Source organism: Pithys albifrons, chromosome 4 (assembly GCF_047495875.1).
Source record: "Pithys albifrons albifrons isolate INPA30051 chromosome 4, PitAlb_v1, whole genome shotgun sequence".
Taxonomy (NCBI): Eukaryota; Metazoa; Chordata; class Aves; order Passeriformes; family Thamnophilidae; genus Pithys; species Pithys albifrons.
In genome coordinates this window covers 43,404,468-43,430,580 of record NC_092461.1, presented here as the reverse complement: position 1 = coordinate 43,430,580, position 26,113 = coordinate 43,404,468, and the positions used below count along the sequence as shown (strand labels likewise).

Genomic DNA, 26,113 nt, shown 5'->3' with positions numbered 1-26,113 from the left:
TTATCAGAAGATTTATTGTAGGTGAATGACTCAGATATATGTTGTTGATAAGGTCTGATCTTACCCCCCGTAAGACTGGAAATATGAACTCAATGCCACAAAATTATTTAAAGTCCTAGAGTATGCTCAAACAACTATTACAGGATTAGTTTAATCCATTAGTATTATTTCTTTCATGATAGATCAACATGCAAATAGGAGTTCAGCTCTAAAGAAAACTCCAGATCTGAAGAATGTAGAAGGAGACTAACTGGATGGCATAAATTTCTGATGTCTGCAGCGGGCCACAAAAAGAAAATAGTATATACTGGAGATGAGAGACCTGAGTTCCTCTTTCTACCTTTTTACCACTGTCACAGCTGAAATCAGAGGTGGGATTTTTACTGACAGCCCCCAACATGAGCATCCAGAGCTCGGTGCCAAGGCGGTGCAAACCAGCAGCCTCTGCTCAAGAGCTCCCCTCTCCCTTTTCTCTAGCGGAGGCAGATACGGTTTACCTGCAAGGCACATGGTAAGGCTAATCTATTTTCACAAGCTTGTGCCTAAAGTATTTGGGGCAAGGTTTACTTTATTAATCATGTGTGTGCGTGTGTGTCCATATCTATTTGTGCAGAAGGAGAAGGCTCAGCAACAATCAACATGTATTGCATTTTTGGTTTTTATTCTGTACCTGCAGCTGGCCAATGCCTGGTGAATGTATTCAATACACCTAACAATGAGAACACTAAATAGGAAAACAAACTACATTCAGGTTAGGAAACTGAAATTGGAATTATCTTTCTTTTATTAACCGAATTCATGAAGCAATATTTCACCTGCATAGAAAGTTTTGGATGATGTTCCACGTAACTCACAGTACTTGCCTGAAGAGTGGCATGTGAGAAAGTCAAGAAGACTTGTATGTTGGAAACACTGAACCCTTTCTACTTCCAAAGAAAACTGCTTTATCCTAACTCGTTTAACTTCTATTAAACCACATCTGAACATAAGAATTTTAGGGTATACTTAACTTCGATATCTACTTCAAACTTCTTTTAGATAATTGAGATTTTGGGTTTTAAAATAATCCCTGCAAAGTCACTGGGATATTCAAAAGCAGTCTGCAAGGTATTTGGCTATGCAGACGATGTTTTTCTTAATTAACTATTAGCAAAAATCCCCTGCCTTTTTTTGTGTGTGTGTGTGTGTGTGTGTGTGTGTGTGTGTTTGTGTGTGTGTGTGTGTGTGTGAGAGAGAGAGAAACACCAAGCTGTATGTTTAAATTTTTAAGTTTTAGTATGTACTTCAGACTTGCAGACTTTGCAAAGTAGGTCAGGGATACCCAATGGATACACATTTGAAGGCTACAGATAGCAGAACACACCATTTACGGCTTTGCATATACACAGACATATACATTCTATATAATACAGGTAGATAGATTCAATGATTTAAACACATTACATCTATACCGTGTGTTTCAAGAACATTCAGATATTTACACTGTTAGATCACCACTCATTTTAAACCTAGTGCCAGCTGCCAAAAAAAGGTACACAAATCAAAATATGTTACCTTTGTTCAAACAATACTGCTGTTCATTATATAATAGAAACTGTCATGCTTAATCTTCCAGGAACCAAGAACTGGTACATTCTTGGATCAGAGGTGGCTTGAAATGGTTTGAGACAAAACTGAAGTACGCTGTTTAAGTAAATTTTACTGAGAAACGTGAGCACATTGATGATTTTTAACATCATATTTACAGACTCTTTTTCACAGATATATTAGCAAACTCAAAATGCTGGAATATTTTCAAAATATTTTCAAATATTTCAAAAGAATCAGTGATATTTCTGTAACATTTTTACAATATTAAATTATACATTCCCTCCTGCATTGTCAGCCTAGCTAAATGTAATGGGGGATCCGAAAAGGATGCTTCAGAACAGATGCCATAATGAAGTAAAATGTACCTATAAAAATTACATGTTGACTTTGACAATACATCAAAACTAAATTTTTCCTTGGGCATTCTCAGTATTAACTCAGTACCCCAATGCCTACTGTGGCCACTAACCTATAGGCTACATATTTCATTTTCCATTACAGATGAAAATATTGCCAAAAGCAGCATTCAAAAATATGTCCACAGCATGATATAGAGAAATACAGGAAAAAAAATGGCAGAAATGCCTTAAATTCTTCATTGTTGGACCTTTTTTAACTAATGCTTTAATCTGGGAAAATTCTAAATTAAAAATAAGTACACTTCACTTATTGAGGAAAATCTGGTTTACAGCATTACAACTCTGGGACTTCTTTAGATTTTTAAGACCACAAAGGAAGTATTTTACAATTTCATCTTTAACAACACATACTATACAGTATTCATCAGGCAATCCTACAGACCAACACAGATACACACAACTCTGCAGAGGCCAACCCTGCAGCTTTTACTGAATCCAAAAGACCCCCTGACGTCAGTATTTTTCAAGAATGAGAATTGCAGGATCAGGCCCCAGAAGTGCTTATGAAGATGAGATGTTACTTCAACAGATTGAATGTTAGATTAAATATAAAGATTGAGGCAAGACAAGTCTGGGGTTTAAACCCTAGGGAGGATTGACATTTAAAGTGTTGCCACTGAATTATAGCTCTCCACATTGGGTGGGGTAACCTCCTACTGGGTGGAGTGTCTCCCCTAAAGGAAGGGAAAACTGGCACAAGCCAACTCCGTCTTTGAACAATTTCCCTACTTGCCAACTTATGAAGTCGTCCTGACGTCAACTTCGTCAAGAAGTCTATTGCCCAACTTGTCTTTTACAGTAGAAAGTTTGCTTGTGTTCAAAACCCCAGTAGACATAGAAATTAAGGAAACGAGCCAGAAAACCCTAAACAAAATAAAGAAATTAGGAAAGAAATGTGTGTAGACTGAATTTTCTTAAGTAAAGTTAATTTTTTAAAAAATCCCTTTGTTGGGTTTTCTGGTTTCTAAAATCAAATTATTACAAATAGATACAGATCGCTTGAAACTGTTACTAAACATTTTAAAACCCGGTTTAGCTTTAAGACATGGGGTGGAGAGCACACAGAAAGTGGACACTCCAAAAGATAGGATCTCTCATGTCTTCTGCAATGGCTAGTGAATATTTTCCCAATCAGCGTCACTAACAGGTGTAAAATACTCTCATACTAGGAAAATAAAGCATCTCTTTGATGGTATGACTATAACATACTGTTACTCTCTGAATCAAAATAAATTGTTTCACCCAAGGAAGGAGTCAGGGGCTGGGCAAGAGAAGAGGAGTGCTGGGGGAATCAAATCAAATTGAAACAAAACAAAACTAAGCAAAACAGGATAAAGCATCTCAAAATGCCCCTGGGATTAAAAAAAAAATCAGAAAACATTTTAAGTTACCATAACCTGAAATGCACCAGCCATCACAAAGAGCAATTGGAGAAATCCAGCAGAGCTCAGCAGGAAAGATTTTTAATAACAGATTGAAAAACAAGAATAAAAATAACTGCATCAACAGGGCCTTTCTTCCTCAGGCCACAAGCCCGTTTTTACTTGAAATTTAAAAAAATTGCAGTTTGGCCACTAAAACCAATCCAGAACATTATTAAAAGTTAAAAGCTACCAATTACTTCTGTCTGTTCTTTTAAAGCAAAGTTTGGCATTACGTCAGTTGGTTTAAAGAAAACAAGAAAGAGAGAGAGAAAGAAGGAGAGAAAGTTTCCTGCTTGTATAAATTAAACCACCAGGGAAGGTGTCTAGCCACTTGTAAAGCATTTATTACAGGTTTTTAAAGGGGTAACATTTTTAAAGTAACATTTTAAAAATTAGATATTTTAAAATAAATTTAAGGGAAAAGAGAAAAGAGGATCTGAGACTGGAAGAAAAGCAAGACTTATGAGAAATTAGACATGTATCAACTGAAGCTAAGAAAGTAAAAATTACTATTAGGACTAAACTTTGCAATTCAAAATAACTCTATTTTCAAGGCAGAAATAATCTTATTGTAGCTGCTGTACTCACAGACATCCCCTACGTGCACGGAAAAGTTCCATGGAACTTCACAGGATGGAACCAAGTAGGTTCTGTAGAAACATCTTATGGAAGCACCATTTGTGGCAGCTACACAATTTAATGAAGAATTTTTCTCCGTAGGTTTACTAAATCCACATACAGAGATCCACAGCAGGAGTGAGATTCCTCAGTTAATGCAGCAGGACCATAAGAAAAATCACTGATAGAAGGATTAGCAAGTTCTACTAAATTTTAGATGCATTTTTCACTGGTGGTGGTTTATATTAAATTTTAAAGAACCACTTTAAAGGTACTAGAAAACAAGAATCTGATAGCACAGAATATGAATAAAACATAATGGCTATTAAAAAAGGGTTCTTACACACAGCTGCACCAGTTCACCTAAATCGCAGTCTTCCAAACCCCGTGATGCCAAATCAGAGACTCCTCTGACTCCAGACAACACATCAAGTGGAATGGTGTTCAGTTGTGAAACACTTTTGGTGTGTGACAAAATGTCCACTGGGGACTTAAATCGAGACCAGGGGAGCTATCCTCCCATTGCTCTGTGTTTCATTTGAGCCTTGGTCTGCATGACAAGAAGTCAGAATAATATGCCAGTGCTTCTCTCCCCTCCCCGTGCTCCTCTGCCCCAGCAGCGTTTCTTACGTTCTGGGCACGTATACAACTGGCGAAGGAGCCGCGTTCTGGAAGGCCCTTTATTGATTAGGTGCAAAACAGCATCAAGAAGTGAATAATAAGCATAATCTGAAAAATGCAGCTGCATGCCTTACCCTTGTAAACATTTACTATTTAATGGTGTAATTGTACTTTAATCCTTCACATCATCTGATATAACTCATTTTGTTTTTCTTTTAATTAGCAAACATACAATCCAAAAAAAGCAAAGCCCACAAAGTTTGTATATGTCATAAAAACTGAAGTGAAAACAGTTTTCAAATAATCAAATATTCTCTCTTTGGATGCAGGCTTATCTTTCCAAAGTCAAAAGAGAACTTCACTGGCACGGGTAGGAAAAAGAACTCCATAATTCATGACAATACCAAGAAAAAAGTTTTTCTCCAGGAGGACTGGAAAGGGCACTTTTATTTATCTTCTGGACAGACAAAAGTAATAGAACCTAGACCAGATATGCTGTAATTAATGTCTCCCAAGGTCAACAGGCAATGGTATTTATACAATAGATGTGCACAGATTATGCTGGTTATAGTATTAATCACAAGTATTTGAAAATAGCATTGTTTTCTTCCTAGGTAAGAACTTGAGAGTGTTTCAGAAACAGAAACTTTTTTCTTTCTTTCTCATACCTGCTTGCTATTCTTTTTAACCAATTGTTTTCTAACTCATGAGGTGTGATATTTGGGACAAATATACCGAAGCTTCCAGTCGCCCAGGACTGCCAAAAACAGACCCAGTCTACCTCACGAGTTGTGCTGAGGAAACTAAATGAAGCAAGGGCAAACACCAACTGGAAACTTCTCAGTTTATTGAATGAATGGCTTCATTTTACACACCAGTTAGAATACCTTAATCAGAATGTATTTCTGTTCAAGGCCAATACTTTTACTACAAGGTGGCAGTTTGTTTTAACTGAAACTGTATTAAAATTGTAATTTATTTCCACTTTACTTTCACCTAACAAAAAGGGTTGTCAGATTCCCAGGCTATCATGTTCAAAAATATTTAACTATAAACTTTCTTACAGTGTTACATTTGGTGTTACCCACAAACATTTATTAAAGCGATACTGCCAGTGTGGCTGCCGTTAAGATCTAAGAATGTTCCTATTAAGAGTATTACATTAAAATATTGTCAAGTGTTTGTGAGAGACATAAATATTCATACACATCCACGCCCCCCAAATCTTAGAAGGAAAGTTCCACATAAAAAGAAAAATTTAAATACATACCAAAAGTTGACTGTTTGTAATTACAATCTTGGGGGTTTTCTAAATGTTTGCTAATTTTTTAACTCTTTCACACTGTAATGTAAAATAGTTTTATTTCAAAGCATCTGCCTGATAAAGTGTTAAAAGAGGTAATTCACAGGAACAGAAAGTAATTAGTCATTGTTTGCACAATGCTTTGAAAATATAAAACCGATGTTTCAACTAGCATTAAAATAAAATGATTGGAATACACATATTTGGCAAGGAACAACTGCATCTCACAGACACTCGAGTCCACACACAAGAATTAGTCTTACGGTGTTATTAATGCACTATATCACGACATGAGAGTAATAATCTTCTTTACACTCAGCCAGAGCATACATGATAATAGTGTGCACTATGAAAGTTTACTACAAATGCTAACTAGGACATTATAGAAAATCATTCTGCTAAGAGATTCATCAAATATTACTGAATTTACTTCTGATAAAAATGGAAGTCAACCCATAAAGCTATCATATAAATTATATTAAAAATGCATTAAAAATATTAAGAGGATAACCTGGCTGCATCGTGTTTGATTCCCAAAGTCTCAGATCTCTGAAGTTGTCACTTACAATTTTTCCTTTATTAACATTACGATGAAATAAAAAAGCCATACTCTCACAGACAAAGATCGCCCTGTGTTATTTAGAGTCTGTTTTAGATGATCACAGGAAAAACATTTAAACTTAAAAGCTGATGCAACTTTGCCCTTTACTTACTTTGTTGTGACTACGTAAATGCAAAGTTTCAAACAGAGAAAGTTATCCTATGTAACCAAAAAAAAACCCCTGATAAATCAGATGGAACAGGGTGGATGATGAACTAACTATTCTTCCCATATCTAATCTCCCTTGATTTTGAAAAGGTAAGCAGACTTCTGTTGTCACAGTCTGAGAATAAACTTGTATATAGGCACTGATGCACTAGTGAACTCCAGCATTACTGATTCCATGTGGCAAACCTCAGGCAGGTATACATTATTCAAGAGGAAAAAAGAAAAATACTTTTTCCTCTTTACAGAGAAAGGTTCCACTTGTTTGGTTTGACCATGTTATTAACAAACTTTCATTCAGTGGTAAAAAAAGAAAAAAAATCTTACAAAGTGTTGATATCATTTCCAGACAGTCTTGTCAGCATCACAATTTACAGGAAATAGTTGATGTTCTCAAACAAGCCCTGTATTTACTCATAGACTCAAAGTACTTAAAAAAATCCTCACTCTTTTGGAGGGTTTTTTTTAAATGTCACTCTGGTGGAATATCTGAGAGAGCTGTCTAACCTAACACACAGATTGTGAACATGAGGCAAACAGGCTGCAGTTCAGAAAACTACTGTAACTTTTATTCTCATTTTGTCCACGTCAGGAACTGGCTCTTAGCACTACTTTCCTTTGCTGCCCCTTGCATTTTTAACTCTGGCAGCCTTCTCTAAATGTTCAACTTTTCCCAAAACCAACAGGAAAGCTAACATGATGCCACCAACATCCATAGAAGTCAGTTGTGTAGGGGAAGATAACTGCCTGAATGGCAAAGAAGTTTGATGGTTCTTTGAGAGACTTTACTGAACTCGATTAAATAAAACCTGCAGCATATTCAATTATTGTCTGTTTCCATCAACATTCAAAATGCGTTGCGTGCTGTAAAAGCAGTGAAGGCAGCATGGTCCGCAGAACAGCTTATACTCTCTTTACTAGAGAATCTTGTCCCCTCGGCGGGGACTTGTGGCCTCGGTTCCCAAGGGTGCTGGGGTGTCCCGGCTCCTGCTCTGACAGGCAAGGTGCTCACACTGGCGAAGGAGAAGTGATGAAGGGGAGACGTCTCTCCACTTCATCTCATCACTTATCCTCACAGCTCAGTCAATGCACTGGAGAAATTTGCCATTTGAAGACAGAAAACACCACCGGCCGTGGAAAAAACAAGATAAAGGGGACTAGCGGGCCCCACTAGAAGCCGCGTAGGAGTGCCGGTGTCTGAGCGCTGTGATTTGCAGCAGGGAGGCAGATAAACAAAGCCCCCGAAATGTCAAGTCCCCTTGGGGAGCCGCTCGCGTCCCAGGGCAGCGCGGCGGCGGCAGCACCCGGGCCCGACCCTGCGGCCGCCCTCCCCCGCCCGGCCCGGGCCACCCCGGCCGCGGAGCGCCCACCACCGCGCTGCCCCTCCAGCCCCGGCCTCGCCTTCATTCATTCCTCCCTTCGGGAAGCCACACGCGGTGAGTGCAGCGGGAGCAGCCCCCGCAGCACCCCGGGCCGGGGGGCAGGGGGTAAGACGCTCCACGAAGTTGTGGCAGGCAGGGAGAGCCGGGCGCGGGTATGTAGCGCTAGGAGCAGGGCTTCGCCTTTAAGAGGAAAAAGTTTTACGTCTCTCCGTGCTCTGATTTAAGAACAAAACAAAACAAAACAAAAACTAAACCAAAACAACAAAACAAAAAAAACCTCATCACACCACCACCATGTCGCCCGTTCCGCCGGTGTGACCGGGAGGGACCCTGAGCCCCCCTCCTGGCGCAGCACCCGCTCCGCACCCGGCCTCTCCCGGTGTGTTCCCGGGCAAAAAGAAGGAAAAGGATAAGGAAAAAAAATAGAAAAAAAGATAAAAGTTTTTCCCAAACTTACTACTCTTCATGATGGTGTCTGTGCCCCGCTTGTCATGATCCCCATTAAAACTTCCAACAGCGGCAGGAGCGGCACGACTGTGTGACTGCAGCCCATCGGATGCGAACCCTGTGTGCTCGTCTTCTACTTCCACCCCCCGCGTCTCCCTTCCCCTCCCCCGAGCGCCCCGGTGCCGGGGAACCGGCGGCCGCGGAGATAAGGCGCGGAGCGGCGCGGAGGGGAGGGCAGAGCAGCGCACCAGCCCGCGGCTGCCGCCGCCGCCGCTCCCCTCCCCGCCTCCGAGTCGGGGGGCTGCTCCCCCTGATCGGCGCCGCGGGTGAACTTGACCCTCCGGACTTCAGCAGGGCTACCACCGTTTTGATGTGGCCAATTTCCAGCCATCACACATGGCTTTGACCCACCGGCGGGGGGAATGGGGGGCGCGAGGGGCGGCCGGGGTGAATGTGGGGGGATGCACCGAGAGAAGCCTGTGAAATCCGAGCAGCCCCCGTTCCTTGGGATTATGCCCACCCACCCTCCGCTTTTGTTGTTGTTTTTATTTTTGGGGGGTGGTATTTTTGGGGGGAGGGGGTGCACCCCCACTGCCCCCCCCGGGGCACATGCGGAGCCGCCGCGGGCGCCGCGCCCCCGCCCCGCGCGCGCCCCCGCCGCGCCCGCCGCCGCCCCCGCCCGGCCCGCGGCGCCCTCCCGCCGCCCCCGCCCGCGTCCCCCCCGCGCTTACCTGTTGATTAACCGGCAGCAACAGCCTCGGCAGCCTGGAAGATGGTGGAGCCGCGGCGCGAGCCATGAACCGTCTCCTGCTGCCGGCGGAGTTGGACGCGGATTATGTGGCGGTGGCCGGGGAGCGGGAGGGGGGGGGGGGGGAGCGGGGGGCCGCGGCGCCGCTGCCTCCCCCTCGGCCCCGCTCGGCGGGGAGGGGGCGACGGGCCCGCCGGCGGGCGGTGCGGTGCGGCGCGGGGGCGGGGGCGCGGCGGGCCGGGGGGCGCGGGCCGGGGCACGGCGCGGCGGCCCCGCCGGCGGCGAGGCGGCGGCCTGGGAGCGCGGGGCGGCCGGCGCGTTATCGGGACTGTTATCGCTTGTCAGGACCTCCGTCTCCCCGCATTACGTCAGTTTCAAGACACCAACACTATTAATATCAAAGGAGCCTTCGCGGAGGAAAGCGCCACCCCAGACGGAGCGCCCTTAAAGAGACAGTGCAGGCGGCCCCGCCGCGCGGCCCGCGCCGCCCCCGCCGCCGCCTCCGCCCGCCGGGCCACGGGCAGCGCGGGCCAGGCCCGCCGGGCGGGCGGGCGGGCGGAGGGGCCCCGCGGGCGCGGGGACCTGCGCGGGGCGGGAGCAGCGATGGCCGCAGGCCACAGGCGCGCCCCCAGCGCGGCCCGCGGGAGGCGGCTCTGCCCGCGGCTGTCACCGGGACCCGTGGCTGTCACCGGGATGGGAAAAGGGGAGGGTGGGGAGAAAAGGGGCGACCCTGTAGCTGCCACTCTCGGGAGACCTCAGCTCCTCGCGGGGTCTCCCGCAGGTTTAGTGTCACCTCGCTGCCCTGTTCCCCGTCCGTGTATGGGTGCTGGGGCGGGTGGGCAGGCAGTTCCCAGGCTGTGGGACAAGCAATCCCGCTACCGCTCGCTCTTTGATACCGGTCGCAGGTCAATTCCGAGCTGCTTCTAGAAAACCCTCACAACTTTTTCTCCTTGTGCAGAACTTTTTCAATTCGAAATATTCTGATTTTCCCCGTGCTACGAATTGCTAGAAGTCTGCATGTTAATGTAAAAACTCTCCAAGGAGAAACAGTACATAAAAGATTCCTATGAAAAGGTTTTAAAATCTCAAATATAGTAGGCGTTAAAAACTGTGTAAACATTTGATGGGCATTTGGACACAATTTTTCTGCAGTTAGGTGACTTTATATGGTGTGCTTTTACTCCCATGCAAGTCGTTTTAAGCTTATTTCACATTAAAATAGACGTGTTCTTCTTGGTTGCAACTACTAACACATTATTCAAGGAAAAAGCTGGAAAAAAGTTAAATCAGTACAGTTCAAGAGATGAAGCTGCTTCCCCCCAAATGTTTGAAATTACATAAGTTTTTCCTTACAATTTCACTCTCAAATACGTGGTGAAATGTAAAGTATAAAATCTTCAGAGATACACGCTGACGCAAATGAAACCCTTCTGTAAAACGTATGGTGTTCACAGCTCTCCCTCCAAACTTAAACATTCTTCATACATGTTTAGTATAATCCACTGGCAGATTTGTAAAGTAATTGCTCATTTAAATCACCCAGTAACACATTTCCCCCTTAAGTTCTTTTGTAGGATTGTCTGATAAAGCCCTTTATGAATAGAAAAGCAATAATTCACATACAAGAGGTGAACTTGTCATGTTGAAAATGGAAGGTAAAATATAGTTGCACGATGAAGCACACACAGTAGGATCCCTGACAGAGGGAAAGGAGAACTGACTGATTATGTGTGGGACTCCCGCTATACCCTTCCGCAGAAAATGAGCTTGGAGCAGCAGAGATGTTTATATATGGAATGCGAATGAAAGTAATATCAGAATTTAAAGTTTGTTACAAAGTCTGCCTGGATACTTTAGTACTAGAGCCATACTTAGTAGCACCTCACTCATATGCACACAGAGAACCTTTCCTGACTTCTTAAATTTACTTTTTCTGAAGCTGCAGATGCCGTGGCTGAATCACAAAGAGACAAGTCACTTCCACAAATTCTAGTTTTTGTCCCATTCACACCAATTCAAATACGTTCTTCTCAGTAATTTGGATTTTATTATTTTTGCTGAGTATGTCAAGCCCAAGCGACTGTTCACTTGGCATACATCTTGCATAAGAAGGGTTAAAATCAGCAGGTATTTTGTCTGATGACTTGGCTAAGTATCTTACAAGCAAGGCTTGAGTGGAAAATATTTAAACACAGGTAATTTCCCTTCTCTGTTCTAGTGAGGGTTATTAATGTCTTTTTATTTTAAACCAGGAAATGATGCCCCCCACACCTTAAATCTCAGCCAGTTCTTATGTGTGGCTGCAGCTTTCCCAGATTTTATTCACATTATGACAGTCACTCTGAAGATCGATAATAGTGAAAGCACAGGTTTCAACACATGCAAAGCTTGATAAAAAACACACCTTCTTTCACCTGCAGAACAGTGTTATAGAGGTGTGCTTTTACAAGACATAAACCTATCTGTGCATGCACCTTTAAAATGAAACCGCAAAGCTATTCAAAAGTAGAGATGAGAAGGATGAAACATGCTTTCATAGTTTCAAGTAGACAATTCTAATGAAATACTCTATCTCTCAGAAAAAGGTTCTTACTGTATCTTTATTAAAAATGCTTTCATGGCACATTCTGTATTTCAAGTTAAAATAAAGCAGATCAAGAATATGTCAATATCAATCTGTTTATATTCACCACAAAGAACTGTAGAGAACTTAATAAAGGCAAAAATATTTTCATAAACTTTTTTCAGGCAAATTATTTATTTATGAAATAATTTACAATGAAAATTTTTACCTCATGGCTTAGATACATTGCATATGCTTGTGATTGACACAATATGTTGAGGCTCAAAGGCCCTCATAGACTATTTTTTACTTTTTTTTTTTTTTTTTAATCCTAGCAGGAATATTTCAAAATAGCAAACTAATTCATGAAGTCATACAGTAATTGTTTGACAGTTGTTTCCAATATAGGAAAATAAGTTATGTATATTGTTTTCATGCAAATATTTGTTGATTTGTTGTTAGAATCCTTTGACGTTGACATGCCACAAATTGCATTAGGAGAAATATTGGAGATTCATTTTCATTTGTTATCTTTGGTTGTCAAACTTTTCCAAAACCCCTTAAAGCAAGTTTTATTTCACTTTATTCAGAACTCATAGTCTACATGAAAGTAGGTTGTTGTTGAAATAACAAGTTCAGCTTTCTGTAATAGATAAGAGCTGCGGAAATGTCAGTAGCAAAAAAAGTAGCAAAACAAGAAGATGCAAAGAAAGTGCTGCTTTCACTGAGAGTCATGAACAAAGTAACTTCTAAACAATCCTCCGTGTTTTTTTATACTCAGGCACATTCTCCATTGAGGGAGAATACAGAGGCAGTCACAGTTGCCTCTTAAAGGAAAACAGTGTAACAGTCATTGTTTATCAAGATGACATAACATGCCATTTTTGCCTTTATTGTTTAATGCAGTTTCTCTTGTAGTTTACTCAGCGTAGATACAAAGAGGGATTAACAGTTAAGCATAAGCATACTTGTTTTACAATTTCAGCCTTTTAGTGCATAACTTACTTACTTAAAGTACTAGAGCCTATAATCACAATGATTTTACCTGATGGAACATGCATTTCAGAAATATAATCCAACTGTTTACCCTAACACATCATAAATTGCAATTCTTTACAAAAACCTCAGAGATTGACATCCATTGCTCTTAAATGCCTGCTGCTTTAGCACACATCATCAAGAAAGTATTTCTGTATTATTCTCCCTCCGGTTGGTAGTATATCACATGAATTCTAAAGAACATTTTCATATACTATCTTCAATAATGAGCATTTTGAGAAGCATTTAGTTATGTGTCTGAGGCACTCCAGTGCAAGTTTCTTGGGATCATAAACACGGCAACTTGCAGGATTTCTGCAGACCCGCTTCTTTTCCTTGCACAACTTTTGTCACATGAAATCATCAGGAAACTTTTGTTCCCTTTCTTACACCCCGCAAAAAGTCAAGTTTCTAAAATTCAAGTTTTGTGCCAAAGGCTAAAAACTACTACTGATTTTCAAAGAAACAGGACTGGGAACCCTAACAATGTGGTTGAAACTTCTCTGAAAAGAGATTATGCATTGTGATAGACAGGGCAGCGCTGAGAACAGCCAATGAAACAGCATGCAACAGAAGAGCTAATACCATGGCATCATCCCAGATTCAACAGATGTTTTCTAGGGGGATTGGATATCTGGTAATGGGAAATGGAACCTTTCTTTTCTGTGTCACTGGTTTTAACACAGGCCAGTAGTGATGGAAAGTCAATAATACCCGATGCTTATTTGGTAGCTTCCTCCACCACATAGTAGAAAAATGTCCTTCTGACTGTAGCATACCATAACTGGCCTGAACTTCCCAGCACCCTGGTGGCACTGCCAGCAAAAGGGCCTTGCACAGAAATGCCTGGAAACCCTTTTCCATGTGAGCAGTCTCCCAGGGAGGGACAAGGAACACCAACCGGGCATAGAATACTCCTGCTAATGATGTGTCTGCAGATTGTTAAATAACTCTGGCAGCCACAAAAGATAATTTATCACTTTACACTATCATAAAATCTACTAGAAAATTAAAAATGCTAAAACACCAGACTCCCTAAAATCATTTACATGCAGGAATCCACATAATTGTATAGATTTTGATCTTAAAAATGTTATGTAAAAGGCATTCATCCAAAGCTCTGAAAAGCCTCACATGCACATACACATACATATAGAGTAATACATAATGAGTGTCTTCCAACAAATATCAGTATAAGAGGTGACAGCATTTCTTCCCACATTTCACCCACAAGTTCAGCAAATCAAAACAACCTGAGCCCCCTGTCCTGTCATCACCCCCTGCCAGACAGAGTCACTACCTTTCCCTGCCTCAGTTTGATATTCATCTTCCAGAATTTCTTTGAAGGTTAATCTGATCAGTTGAAAGTGCACTGAAGTCAATGGAAAAAAAAAGCTATATGTGAGTTTAGCAGCTTTTACATTAGGTCCTATATGCAAGTATTTTTCAGTCTTATTCCTAGAGTTCACTGTAATGAAATTAAAGTGTTCTGGACATAATAATATTAAAACTCACTACGGTGTCTCCTAATATAAAGCACGAATTCTGCACAATTGAGGTCTTTGGATCAAGAGGAGTTTTCTTTCATTTGATTTCTTGTAAATACTTTTTTTCTTTTCCATTTGTGATTTCTTACTGTGTTCAAATCTTTATTTTAATGTGACAGACTACAAGCAACATGCTTTTATTGCAGAAAATATTTATTCACATTGATAGTGATGCAAGGTCTCAGATTAAGTCTAGGGAAAGAAAATACCTTAGAAATATCTATCTATCTATCTATCTATCTATCTATCTATCTATCTATCTATATTTCATTTTGCAAAAAAGTGCACTTTCCATTCCACTATGAACATCAAATGCATAGCTACAATATATGGCCCAGGAGGTGCAGTAATAGCACTTGGGAATCTCAGGCACACAGTGCATTGGTAAAATTACCAAGATGCTGTCACTATTTCTAATTAGAAATGGAGAGAAAGACACACAAGGTAAACAAGGCAATGTAATGTGGCCTTTAGCCATTTCTGTCAGTCACCAGTGAAGTCTTTAAGCACACATGAGGATGCAAAAATAACTACATTCCACCAGACTAAGGTATCTAATTTACAGAGCTTTCAGTGCTTCACGTAAGAAAGGGCTTGACCTTAATCTGGCCTTACCCTCAGTATCATGAGCCAGTCCACCTTGTAGGGATGTGATGAACCATTGCATTCTAGGGAATTTTTATAAAGATCAGCATATTCACACAATCACAGAGTGTCTGAGGCTGGAAGGGACCTCTGGAGGTCGTCTGGTCTGATCACCCTGATCAAGCAGGGCCACATAAAGCTGGTTACCCAGGACCTAGTTCCTCCATTTACAGACTTCATGGTTCTCCTATAGTATACATGACTACTATAACTTGTTCCTGATCAGCGACAACTCAAAGGAGCTTTTAACCTGAATGAGAAGCGCACCCTGACCCACTTTCTGTCTGACCTCTGCATAAGAATTAATACACATCCACAGTTCTTTTAATGGTTAGTCTTTGGAAACAGGTAACCTAACAAGAATGCTTGTTGACACCAAGATTAATATATACTACATCCTTTCGTTGTGAAATGGTAGAGCCAGTGACTTTGTTGAAAAACATGAAATTACTGTAGGCATCCTTTAAACTTATTCAGGAGCTCGTTTCATTTTCCTCAGTGGTTATCAGTCTTGAAAGGGGTTTTCTTTGGAAACAGTCATTCCTTTAGGGAAGAGCACATCAACCTACACAAGTTGCAGAAGCCTTAGCTCACTTGGTTTGGCTCTCTCACTTAGAAATCTCATTTCTGTTCATACCTCTCTCTTCAGGAGCTAGGTCACATGTCTGTACACAAGGTTTTACTAAGCACAGTGTGAATCAGGCAAAATTAATGCTGATGGATCAGCATTCGTTTGCAGTTGGGATCTTGATGTGGTGAAGTGCAGATCATGACCCAGAAAACATGTGTGTCCTTGTCTGCTTCAATGCCTGGACAAACTGATTCTGCAGAGGGTGAAAAAATAGTCTTTACAACTTCAATTTTTTTTCCTTCCTGACTTCACTGCTTTTAGCTCCTTTCATTGCTCACATAAAACAGACAGTTACCTTATGACATACTAAAATATTTATGTATTAGACGTCTTACTTAACAATGGCCAGAAATACCCTTAATAGGCTGATGAAAAACCTGGATAGTTTGTGCAATTTTCCTGTATATATTTTTTCCACTCAGTGTATGCATCAATAGAACATAAAAAAAAAATTAAAAAAAAATTAAGGCAAAACAAGAAAAGCTACTAAAACCAAGAAACCTATCCCTGACCAATCCCTTCCCTCTTGGTGTTTTAGCATTGCAAAATACACTGATATTATTGACATTAAAATACACATTGAACTAAGGAACATTAGCTATTTTTAAATAAAGGAAATAAAGCTATGTACTGCATTATGACTAATATATGAAAGTATCACTCATACAGTTATTTGTAAATAGAACATTTCTGATTAATGGCTTTATATTTGTGGAAAAAGGCACGTTTTTGAAAGACTGACGCATAGGATATGGGCAGAAATTAATCTGAGCTATTTAGGAGTTAGAGCAGTAAAAACAAATACAGAGAATTTGAAAGTTATATCTAAGAAAGCTATGTGACCTTCATGAGCCCTTAGTCACAGAAGCCAGAATGGCACATAGGAAGCATCCCTGGAGGTAATCATACTGGTGCCCTATTTCTCCTAATCAGGAGCTAGAGACAGCTCAACTAGCAGTCCAGAGAGTCAGCAAGGAAGTTGCACACTATGGTGTAAATTCAGATGAGTAAATTCAGTGCACCGAAAAATGAACTCCTATTTTTATATGAATTCAGGTGACGTAACACAGAGTGACTCCAAACCTGCAATGGAGTGTGCAATCTCCAGAGCAGGCAGAAAGAAGAGAGAGTGACACTTTGGGAAGTGTAGAAAAAAACCAGATTTTTTGGAATTTTGCACATCACTGTTTGATTTGACTTTAGCAGGCTTCAACGAGGGTGTGAATCAAAAGGAGGGACACAAGTATGAAAACAGAAGTGCCTGTTTGAAACAAGCTGGAAATGTAGCTTTTACCGAGATGTGTGTACCTAGGCTGCTAATTATGACAAGCAGTCCAATGAGGCTGTGAGGCAGAGAGAAGTAAACAGAAGGATACATCAGACAAAGTAGTACCTCTTCAATAGGAAACAATGTATTATTGAGATTCTTGAAGAGATGCATTTTAACACAACCTCTGTAAGGACTAAGTCCTTTTCCCTTTCCCCCTTAATGCCATTCTTGTAGATACTCAAGTTTGTTAGAAGAAAAAAAAGGCTACTTGGGAAGGGCTCATGCATAACAAATTTGTTTTCCCCCTTCCCCATCAACTGTAATTACAACCATTCAGACAAAGCTGGTTTTCCCAGTAGGACTGGCTGAAAATGCACTTCATTTACATGGCCTAATTGGGCTTTTTTGGCCAAGGTTGTTCTATATACTGACACTAGGACTATGTACTTAACATTGAAAAGTTCATTATTGGGGTGTTGAAGTTAGGGATTTCATTACTTTTAAGTTAGAAAATTCAGAATCAAGGTGTCTCCTTTAGCACTGGTGCTTCAGTAGTGTGTACATGCATAAGAATAATACTGGTAATTATATTGGCCCCAAACAGTAAAGAGTCTGCAAATTGAACAGATAGTAATTTTATTTTCTTCTTTCTCTGTAAAAAAAAAAAATTGTGATGTACATGCTAGTGCAAGAAATGTTGGTTATATACTCCAGTGGCCTTCAGAAATCAGTGAGCAGATCACCTGATTTGTGAAGATTCACTACAAAAGTGGTTTCAGAAAAAAATCTTTTCTATATTCTGCTATTTGCGTTACTTAAGACTTCATTATTTTTATTGTTTATTATTTTGTTTGTAACTGTCTTGTCTCCCTCAGTAAGACACACAGTTCATGAATATGTATCTTATAACCTTTTCTAAGCCAAGTGCACTGGTTTAGTTTCAGGGCCTTCCATATTGTACATGTCCTCTGCAATCAAGAAAGGTTTGCACAGTCATCAGAGCAGACTCAAGCCACGTCTAGAAAGAAAATTTACCTAAACATTTCACCAGGCTTTAGTGTAGACAAGATTCCTGCAGCTGAACCTGTTTTTCTGCATGTTAAATTGCCACAGTAATTAGAACATAAGGGCTCAAATCCACAAAGACATTTGGGTGCCTAATTCTCATTAATTTCAATTGAGAGGTGGCACTTAGATCTCTTTATGGACACAGAAGGCACAGAAACCTCAAGAATCTTATCTGTTCTAAAACTCCCAGACAAATATTGCTATCAGCTTCCTCAGAGCAGCAGGAATTTTATTTTAATTCTTGATGAAGGTACATCTTAAGCACAGGAAATTACCTGATAACAATGGAGACTGTATTTGTTTCTCATCTCCTTTCCACTCATCCAGCCATTTTGAACTGCAGGAAGTTCCTGGATCATGGGGTGCTTTAAGAAACTCAAATAGCAAAATCTTTTTTGATGACTGCTGAAAATGAAGCTGTCAGTTTATGATCTTTTATGGTCTGATAAAATTCCATGAAACCACTGGGATGAGCATGGCTCTCTAGCCCTACCTAATCCTCCAAAGTAAACAGTGATCACAGCTCACATCTCACACCAGACATGAATCCCTAAGACTGAAGTTTCTGGACTTGCATGTGACTGTCCAAGTCTGAGCTGATGCCAAAAGGCTGGGCCTGCTGTGCAGTCCTTCTCCTCCCAAGTCACACATCCATATGTCTTTGATCATGCTGTGCCAAAATTCTTGCAAACACATTGTAAGACATAAAAGGAAACTGAACCAGTAGAAAATTACCTTTTTTCTCCCTTTCATTAATTGTCAGTTCAAAAATACAGTATCTGGGACAGGGAAAAGGGTGGGATTTCCTTCTTTTTTGGGACTTGGTCAGGAAACAATCGCTAACCTTTGGAGGAATGCCTCCAGAGGCACCCGTGTCGGCATTAGAGTGATGACTTCCATCAGCTGTCTTTGAAGGAGTTTCTCTCTCTTCATCCCCAACTACTGAAGAAGCCCAGTCTCTTCAGCTGGGATTATTTGTGTGATATGAATACATGTCCAGAATTAATCACAATCTCCCCACCTGTCTTCTTTAAGCCTCAGTCTGAGCTTTGCCTTCATATGCTGTGCAACTGTAATGATATTTGCTAAACAAATGTTAGAAATAGAGAAATTGTATCTCCCAAAGATAGAGCTTAAAGCCAGAAAAAATCATTACAAACTTTGTTCTGTCTTTGCATTATTCTGTCCACAGAATGCTCAATATTGTCTCTGCCAGGTTATAACTGCTGTGTGAAGATAGTATATCTTTCTAAAGATGTCTGTCTTGATTTAAAGACTTCCAATGTTGAAAGATTCACTGCGCTCCCAGGTAAGTTGTTTGAGTGTTTAAATACCACCATTCTTTATAATGTCCCTGACACTTCAACTTGCAGTTCTACTTTGTTTTACTTTATTTTATTTTGGTTTAGTTTAGTTTATTGATCTATTTTATCCAAATGAGATACTCTCCTCCATATATGGACTTACAGACCATAGTTTCATTGCCAATTACCCTTCTTTCCCATAAAAAAAGTAGATGAAGTTTCCTTTATGTCTTATCCTGGATAATTTCAGTATCTTCTCTGTCTTTCATCATTTTTAAAATACTTTTTGAAAAAGAGATACTACAAATGGTCAAAGGTTAGACTTTGTTCACTTTCAAACTTTAGTGCTTTTTTTACTTCATTTGCATTCTTGGTGTGAATACTTACTTCATAAGTATTTGAGTTTCACATTTAACATTTAAATAAAAACATGAAATATCTTTTCAAGCAAGAACCCAAAGATTTACTTTTTTTTCTTTTAAGTTAGATACATTTGTAGATACACAATTAATGTTTCAGAATCACTTCTCACTCTTTGTAGACAACTGTTTTCTGCTTTGGGCTTTTCTTTTTGGGGGTTTGTTTTGGTTTTCATTTTGTTTTGGGGTTTTGTGTGTGTGTGTGTGTTTTGCGTGAGTTTGTTGTTTTTGGGGTATTTTGGGGTTTTTTGTTAGAGCATTAAGAATCTCCTTGTGGTTTGTTTGATTTATGTGTCGAAATCAGAAGAAAATCTTTCAAGACTTTGAAAATTACTGAAATAAGAGCAGCATATTTCATGCTCAGGCTTCTCATGGCAAAAGCCACACTAGTGTAATTTGCTAGAGGCCCTAAAAATAAAGGGTTTCCTTTCTAATGGTAAGAAACACCCAGTCATTAGTTGTCGTTTCTGTCATAAGCTTGGGCAGCAATATCACTAAATAGTCCAGAGTCACTTTTTTATACAATTATTATTACTTGGGCTTTAATGAGAAGATCTAAGAAGAATTCTGCCTGCTGAGAGACCAAGTTATAATCTTTCAAATGAAACTATTCCCAGGGCAAGACAAATCTGCAGGCACTAACTAGGTTAGTGGCTATTATACTTCACACTTAATCTTGAATATGATAGATAGGGAGTGGAACTGAGGGGAATATTGAACAGCAGACAAAACCATTCCTCTTGAACATCTTGAACATCTTTCTTTGCATTCAAGCCAGAGTTGAAGTAATTTACCCCTCTGAAAGAGCCAAAAGTAACTTTTGCACAACTTTTCTCACCGTGAGAGCTTCTAAGCCCAGACACCTTTGTAGAGTAGTCTCATAATGGGAAATCCAAATGAAGAAGAAAGGAGAAGTCAACCCATAAATCCATATGTTGTAGTGAGAGCGGGTCTGCAGCAGCCTAGGGCACTGCCTGTGGCATCACATGGCAGTGCCTATTTGATGGAAAAAACACTTAACTCTTTTCACACATGGAGGTGAGGTGCTTCACAGACCAAGCACCCATTTGTGCACCAGTGTCAGCAGACTGCCACCTCATCTTGTGCTGGTGATCAGCAATTGTGGCTCACCCCTCTGCTGGAGGTCTGACACGGCTTATCAAGGTGCCCAAGACAGCTCCCCAGCCATCTCCACTGCTTAGACCCGCTCCTTCCAACATCTGACTGCCAACAGAAATGCGTCACAGCATGAAACTTCAGCTGTGGGAGGCACAAAACTCACAAGCACGTCTCTGTGCCACCAGGTTTCATCCTAAACCTCTGCAATTGCTACAGCAACTGTTAGCCAGTCAGCCTCGGACCTGCCCAATGACAGGGGCTTAGGTGGTCCTGACTGAATGCATGTTTCTAGTGCTTTGTGGTTTTCCAGAGAGTATAGAAGTTAGTTTTGCTGCAATTTGAAGGCAGTAGGTATCAAAGGTATTTGGCACATCAGTCTCTATTGAGGAAAGGGTTCCTGGAATAGCTGGACATTCAGGAGCCGTGGGTATCTCCTATTAAGCACATCAGCCCAAAAAGTGTTTGTATATGTAGACACAAATGGAGGGGAGATCACAAACACAAAAGACAAAATGGACAACACTTCCAGTGAACAGATACAGACGTCAGGTTATTGAAGAAGGTGTCAGGCAGGCACAGTGGCACCTTCAGTAACACATTCGTTTTAATGCTTTTCTGCTTTTATTTGTTTGACTGGGCAAATATCTTAAGCTTTTTAAAAAATTGTTTAAGTGTTAAGTATAAATTGTGACATTTTAAACAATGTGTGTGTTTCAACCAGCTGACGTTAAAAAGCATATTTTATCTCACAACCTGCTTAAAGCAAAACAAAAAGTTAAGCTACAGCTTCTCACAAACAATGAAGGCAATAAATACAGTAAATTACTGTTTTATGTGAGACAATATACTAATGTTAACTGAAGCTATGGAGTTAGAAAACAAACTCCCTCTGGGAACAATTCTCACGCCCCTGTTTTGGAAGGAAGCAGAGTTTACTTGTAAATAATTTAATGCATTTACTCTTGCTAGACTGGACTGACAGGTCTTCCATACACTGAAGCTTTGCTTCCCTGATAATTGCAAACTTTTTGAACTGAGAAAGTTGTCAAATGCAAAGGTCTGCACAGTCACTGTCAGACTATCTATTTACATAAAGATGTGCTATATAACACAGTATTACTAAATTTAGCTGTCATGCCAATCAACATTTAATAATAAAAATATTACTTCAGACCTACTTCTGTTTATGAGCACGTAAATAATCTCTCATTCAGAGTCACATAAAATCCCTTAGCAACTTTAACAGTTGCCTACATGGACAAGCAATAGAAAGGAAAAGACACATTATTGTCTGAGTTTATTTAGCACAGTTTAGCAACTAGAATAAAAAAGAAGACAAGGCAGCTTAGTCTGTAAGCACAGCATGATAACCTCTCCTGTGCAGCAGTACAAAAGAACCAGAACAGAAACTAGAACTGCATAAATTGTGTCCCCTATTACCTGCCTCAGAAAGCTGCTTCAAGAAATATTGGACTTTATTCTTGTATTTGTTAAGACTTCCTCTTCATGTCTAATTTTCATGCCATTTTTTCACCTGCTTCATTCACAGTGTTGATGTATCTCCTCTCATCTCACAAAAATACAGATTACATATTAATAGATAATAAGAGATTAGATTCAGAGTTTGTAGAATCTTCTTTTTTCAGCACTGAGAGTATAGAGCTATCATAATCAATGGCTTTTTCTAACTCCCTTTCTTTTGACTTGATCTTTCTCTACCACTGAGAGAGATTAGAGCAGGCTCTGAAATGCTGACAGATTTGTGCCTATGGTCTCCAAGATTGGCCCTGTCTGTTCAGGGAATAAGCAAATGTGAAAAATAAATAATCTCTGGGAAAAATCAGTGCCAGAGGATGCACATGTGGTACAGAGGATGCACAGTGGCACAGAGGATGCACATGGGTCTTCATGTGCATCCTCTGTACCATTTATCCCTAACTTCAACCTTCATGTGGCTTTCCTTTTCGCAGATGACTCTCAGGCACTAGGGCTACCCATAGATTTCCCAAGACTCGAGTGGAAAAAAACTTGGAAACTGGTCGCTTGACTCAGAGATGAACAGTAAGAATTTTGGCACTGATTTTTCCCAGAGATTATTTATTTTTCACATTTGCTTATTCCCTGAACAGACAGGGCCAATCTTGAAGACCATAGGCACAAATCTGTCAGCATTTCAGAGCCCACTCTAGTCTAACTTGTAGCTGTGCAAGACTGCTATTTAGGCTGGTCACTAAGTAGCTGCAAGCCTTGCTCCAATCTCAGGAGACAAGACTATTAGGAGTGTTGTGAAATAGCTGAGTAACCGTAGCATGCGGGGAGGCCACCATTCCCAACACAGCTCTAACACTTATCCTTCCTGTGGAGCTCCCCAAACCACTCCCACCGGTGCAGGAGTTACTACTCTTCCTTTGCTACTCACTGTAACCCGGAGAGCTGGAGAAAGATCTGATGCTACTGCTGTTGCTGGTCTAACCCTCCCACGAATTCCAGCAGGGAAAGACAGTGAAAATTATCTGGGAATGAGCTGAATCAGCTTCTTTTGTGTTGGTGTCCTGGCCGCACCCACTGTGTGGTCAGTTCCACCCAGCACTGATCACCTTCTGAGTAGGGATTGGAGAAGTCCTGTGTGTTTGCAGACTTCCCCCCCGTGCTGGGAGGGAGATAACGTGAGTCTGGGAGTGAAAGGACTAAATTTAGGTTTGTGCCTTGGGTTTCTCATAGGCAAAAATTGGATTTCACCACCTCCATGGGATCCTGGAATGAGTTTGTAAAGGCCTTCATAAGCAATAGAGTTGTGATGTGCAGCTGCTGCTTTATTCAGGATTTACAGGAAACTGGCCAGTGGTGGTTGGTGCAGGAGAGCCCTGACTTGCAAATTCCTTGGTCAGTGGTCATGTGCCACATTCTTCTGAAGACTGTGAGAAAAGCACAAACCTCAACACAGTCATCTCAGGATCTGCCTCTGCAAAGAAAAGCAGCAGCCAAGAAGCTGACAGCCCCCACATTTTAGATGTATAAATATAAGATGTTTGAATGTGATCCTTAACTGTGTTACAACCATGGCACTACAAGATCTGAGGCACACACACTTGAGTACAATCACAGTATCTTAAAACGTTTTTAAATTTGAAGAGAAAAAGGTTGATAAATTGCTTCTGGACACTCATCTCAAGTGTGTGACGCCAGCTCAGCAGCTGGTCGCCGTTTTCAAGTTGCAGTATCTTTATCTCTGGGGCCTCACCCCAACAGGATTGGCACACAAAATTTCAGAGTGGAGGAACAGATACCTGCATCAGGAGTACTCAGGGTATTAAGGGCTATATAGCACCCAGTGTCAAAGAAAGTAGCAACAGCATGTTGAATAACAGGTTTGATGTGTATGCTTCACGTAGGTTAATGTAAGTGGATCATCACCCTCATATTGTACTTGTTTCCTAGAAATGCCCTGAAACGCGCACATTTATGGCATCCTGCTGATATGAACATTTCTAGATTCATCAAATACAGAACACTGCTGTCACTAGTGTTTTACCTTGTGTCTGATTTAATGGAATTGGTTAGACTTTAATTTTTGTTATTTTAATTTTTTTTTACATAGGATCTATAAGATAGGAGGACTTCCTACAGAAACAAGAATGAGACACTGAGAGAGTTTTCATCTCACAAAAAGAAAGGGTTTCACAGAGGGGCGCTGTGATGTGTCTGATATACGTGACCATGTGTTTAAAGAGGCTTTTGAAAGTGTTCCTGCTGCTGTTTACTTGGTATCAAATTATGTATATGTGCTTATTAAGAGAATAACATGTGAGTTTGCCTATAATCATTGTAGCTAATATTGTTATACCTGGAAGAGTAAATGTAAACACTTCTCAATACATTTTCAATGTTTGTTTATGTGAATGTACTTCCTTTATGGACATTGTCATCCCTGGAGTACACATGGGCCTAAATTTAGAGATAAGCTTAGTCTCATCAGTTTTACTGAACTACTGAAAGTTCAGCCAGTATATTTTTCATATAGAGGAAAGAAAAACATTTTGAATGTGAAAAAGCAATCCTGCTACTACAAGAGGTAGCAATCAGGGCTTGAAACTCAGAAACTCTAGAGGCACACAAAGACTTGAATGATTTCAAACTTTAAGCTTTACCCAGCCTCCTAAAGTCTGGGACAGTCCATCTGATATAAGCCTAAATCATGCCTATATTACGGTATTTTAATTTTAATATCTCAAGTTGTCACAAGAATACAGATGTTCTCTATTACCAGTTTTTGCAATCAGAGACACAGAAGCAAAAATCACCTATAAATTTTAAAGCTGAAAATATTCAGATTTGTGCATTCAGGATAAAATATTCCTGGAATTTAAGAACAGCATTAAATAAGTGATTATCTAATATACAACAGCAATATGGTTTGAAGTATTTTTTTTCTGATTTAATTCTTTTTTCATCTCCAACAGCTGTGGTTTAGTAAGGCATCCAACCTCGATAAAAGTAATTCCTGTGATAGAAGCTATACCACAACACTTGGCACTTTGTTCTAATGTTAAAAACGTGTTCCATATTTCTCATGGAATTTGTTTAGTTTCTCCTTCTACCCATTAGTTCGTGTTATGTCTGCTAGACTGGGAAACCCTTTATTATCAAATTTTGTTCTCTTCTGTATATATATATACATATATATTTCTATCAAGTCAAATCCTTTATGTTCTCCCGTAGATCTTAATACTCTACGAACTCTGAGCTCTTCTTCTCTCCACTAAATCATGAGCAGCAGAACTGGACACGGTAATTTCAGTGCAGTGGTAATTTAACCTTGGCAAATAAAGATTTCCAAAATGGTTTTTTGACTACAACATCACTGTCACAACTCTTATTAGTCTGACTATCCAACTCAACCATCTATTTCAGAACATGACCTCAATTCTTTATGGATTACTTTCCTTGTTTTTGTGTTCACAACATTGCGTTTTCCCATCCTGAAACATTTTGGTTCACCACAACTATCTTACTAGGTCATTCTGTACCAGGGGCCTGTCTTGTGTGTTATTTATCTTTCTTTCAATCTTTGCACCATCTAAAGTGCATAACTTTTATCCTACATGAGAAATTGCTAAAAGCATTATAACCAGTAGGCCAAGTTAACCAATAGTTACAAAGACTCAGGAAAATAAGACTTGCCTGATTTATT

General features: G+C 40.4%; 1 protein-coding gene across 11 annotated transcripts in view; it reads right to left on the bottom strand.

Annotated features, from left to right (window-relative positions):
* Positions 1-26,113, bottom strand: part of TRPS1 (transcriptional repressor GATA binding 1) — a 247,408-nt gene that overhangs the window by 206,602 nt on the left and 14,693 nt on the right. For 4 of the 11 annotated variants that reach the window (XM_071553952.1, XM_071553965.1, XM_071553962.1 and 1 more), the window contains exon 1: positions 8,581-9,011. The exons of 1 other annotated variant lie outside the window; for it this stretch is intronic. Coding sequence is in view for 1 of the 10 variants with exons in the window: in XM_071553963.1 (XP_071410064.1) it covers positions 8,581-8,590 (10 nt within the window). In the remaining 9 variants the exon portion in view is untranslated. Of the gene's footprint in view, positions 1-4,394; positions 8,339-8,580; positions 9,012-9,301; positions 9,400-26,113 lie in introns of those variants that run through there. 6 more of the 11 variants (XM_071553953.1, XM_071553964.1, XM_071553957.1 and 3 more) reach the window with 5 other exon arrangements.